Genomic DNA, 2,115 nt, shown 5'->3' on the forward strand with positions numbered 1-2,115 from the left:
CTTAGTAGTTAGTATTTTTTTTTTAAAAAAAAGATATTCATTAAAATATTAAATTTTTTAAAAATATTCGAATTATTATTCTGTATAGTTAAATCAACGTATCTAAATAATGAAAGTATGCCGTCAACGGAAATATAAAGGGATTATGTCTAAATCACTGATTTGTTATCAAATTGGTCAACCCACTAAAACCTCACTTTTTTGTTTTTGATAGTAGAGTAGCAATAGTGTTTTTTTAAAATGTGAATTATTGAAGTGTTATTATCAAATAAATATGAAATCGTTTAATTAAAGAAGTAAAAATTAGACTATTTAATTTATTAAAGGTACAATAATCAGAGTGTTTAATTTATAGATATACAAAAATCGAACCGTTCGATCTGTGAAAGATACAGAAATCAGATCATCTGATTTGTGTTAAAAAAAATAAAAAATTTGATGTACAGAAATCGAACCCTCTTATTTGTACACCTTTCACAATTTTAAAAAACACAAAAAATTACAATATTATAATATATCGTTACTTTTATTTTCATATAAAAAAAAATCCTAAAAAACTTAACAACATTTTTTTCTCGAAATTAAGCTTTTTATAACAATATAAATGCATAAGATGCATAAATATCTAAATGTATCCCAAAAGATAAGTTTAAACAATGTTATTGTTTTCTTTTCCAGGATTAGAACAAATTAACAATGCACACATGACACATACATGATTTCAAGTGCTTGACAAGAAGAATAAAGAGAGTTTTCTTAGCTTCTTGTTTTATTATCCTTATTAAATGCATGCTTTTATTATTTCAGTTGACCTTGGCTTTTTTCATGCTCCAAGCACTTAGTCTTGTGATCTTGACATGGAGTGTTCCATTATTGAATGCATGGAGGTGTGCCTTATCATTGATTGCCAACGTGGGATAAACTCTTGATGTGATGCATGCTTTCCCTTTTCCACCAAAACTCTCCACCACTGACTCATCAATCTGCAAATTAAACAGATTCTCACATTCATTAATCATATTATACATTTTTTTAATAGATAGATTTGTAAACCTTTTGAATATTCAAACAAATGAGTAAAGTAATAACCAATCTCTTGCCAATGCATATGCATGTTGTATATTCATTCCGAGTAATATTTCAATGGCAAATTCTATTTGTCTATTATTATTTGGTATCTAATTTTTGTTTAATTTATTTTTTATAAAAAATTTAAATATTAACTATTTAAATTTTTTTATTAATTAAATATCAAATTTTAAAATTCTATACCAAACACCATAAGAAAAAAAATATTTCTCATGTTTTGTTATTATTAATAAATTATGAACAATCTTAAACTTCACATATCACAATACACTAAAGGTCACTATTAGAAGCACCACTTATTAGGTATCCAAGTGTGAGTATCCATTAATATTAAGAGAGATGTATATAGTAGCTAGGTTATCATTATGCAATTGTTCTTATAATTAATATTTTGGCCTTTTATTTTTTAGTTGATATTTTTGTTTTATCATTTTTCAAAAGACAGTGATGTAATTTAATTTAATTACCGAATTTATAGTCAAAATAGTTTATTTTAAAAGAACACATATAAGTAATTTTTATCTTTAAAATTATAAAAATAATTAGTCTAATTAGTTATTATACAAATCAATCTTATTTGTCATGTTAACATTAAATCTGTAATATTCTCTAATAATATCCAACCAATTTGATTATAAATTTTAACTAATTATGTCGAATTTATTTTATAAATGGATAGAAATATTATCCCCAAAATCTATTTTTATATTTTGAATTAGGAAACTTTGACGATTTTATATCAAAAATATATTTAAGAGTAAGAGAAATAATCAACATCGACATAAAGTCACAAAAAAAATCAACATCGACATAAGTATACTAATTAGCCACTCGATTTTTTTTGTGTGTTATATGAAAGTAAAAGATCTACCTTCAAAACACAATTAATAAAAATGATAGTGATATACCAAACCATGATTCGAGTGTGAGTATATATATATTTCCCTATAACAAGATATATCTTTTGTTATATCTTTTTTTGGGATATTGAATTAAGAATATTAAATTATTTATTAAAAATGTATA

The 2,115-nt window shown here is 23.6% G+C and overlaps 1 protein-coding gene across 2 annotated transcripts in view; it reads right to left on the reverse strand.

Annotated features, from left to right (window-relative positions):
• LOC107619609 (beta-fructofuranosidase, cell wall isozyme-like) overlaps positions 579–2,115 on the reverse strand; it is a 9,640-nt gene continuing 8,103 nt past the window's right edge. For both annotated transcript variants that reach the window (XM_016321911.2, XM_021110565.1), the window contains exon 7: positions 579–983. In XM_016321911.2, the coding sequence (XP_016177397.1) occupies positions 804–983 (180 nt within the window). In that variant the 3' untranslated portion in view covers positions 579–803. The remainder of the gene's footprint in view (positions 984–2,115) is intronic.

The sequence above is a fragment of the Arachis ipaensis genome, chromosome B09 (assembly GCF_000816755.2).
Source record: "Arachis ipaensis cultivar K30076 chromosome B09, Araip1.1, whole genome shotgun sequence".
NCBI lineage: Eukaryota > Viridiplantae > Streptophyta > Magnoliopsida > Fabales > Fabaceae > Arachis > Arachis ipaensis.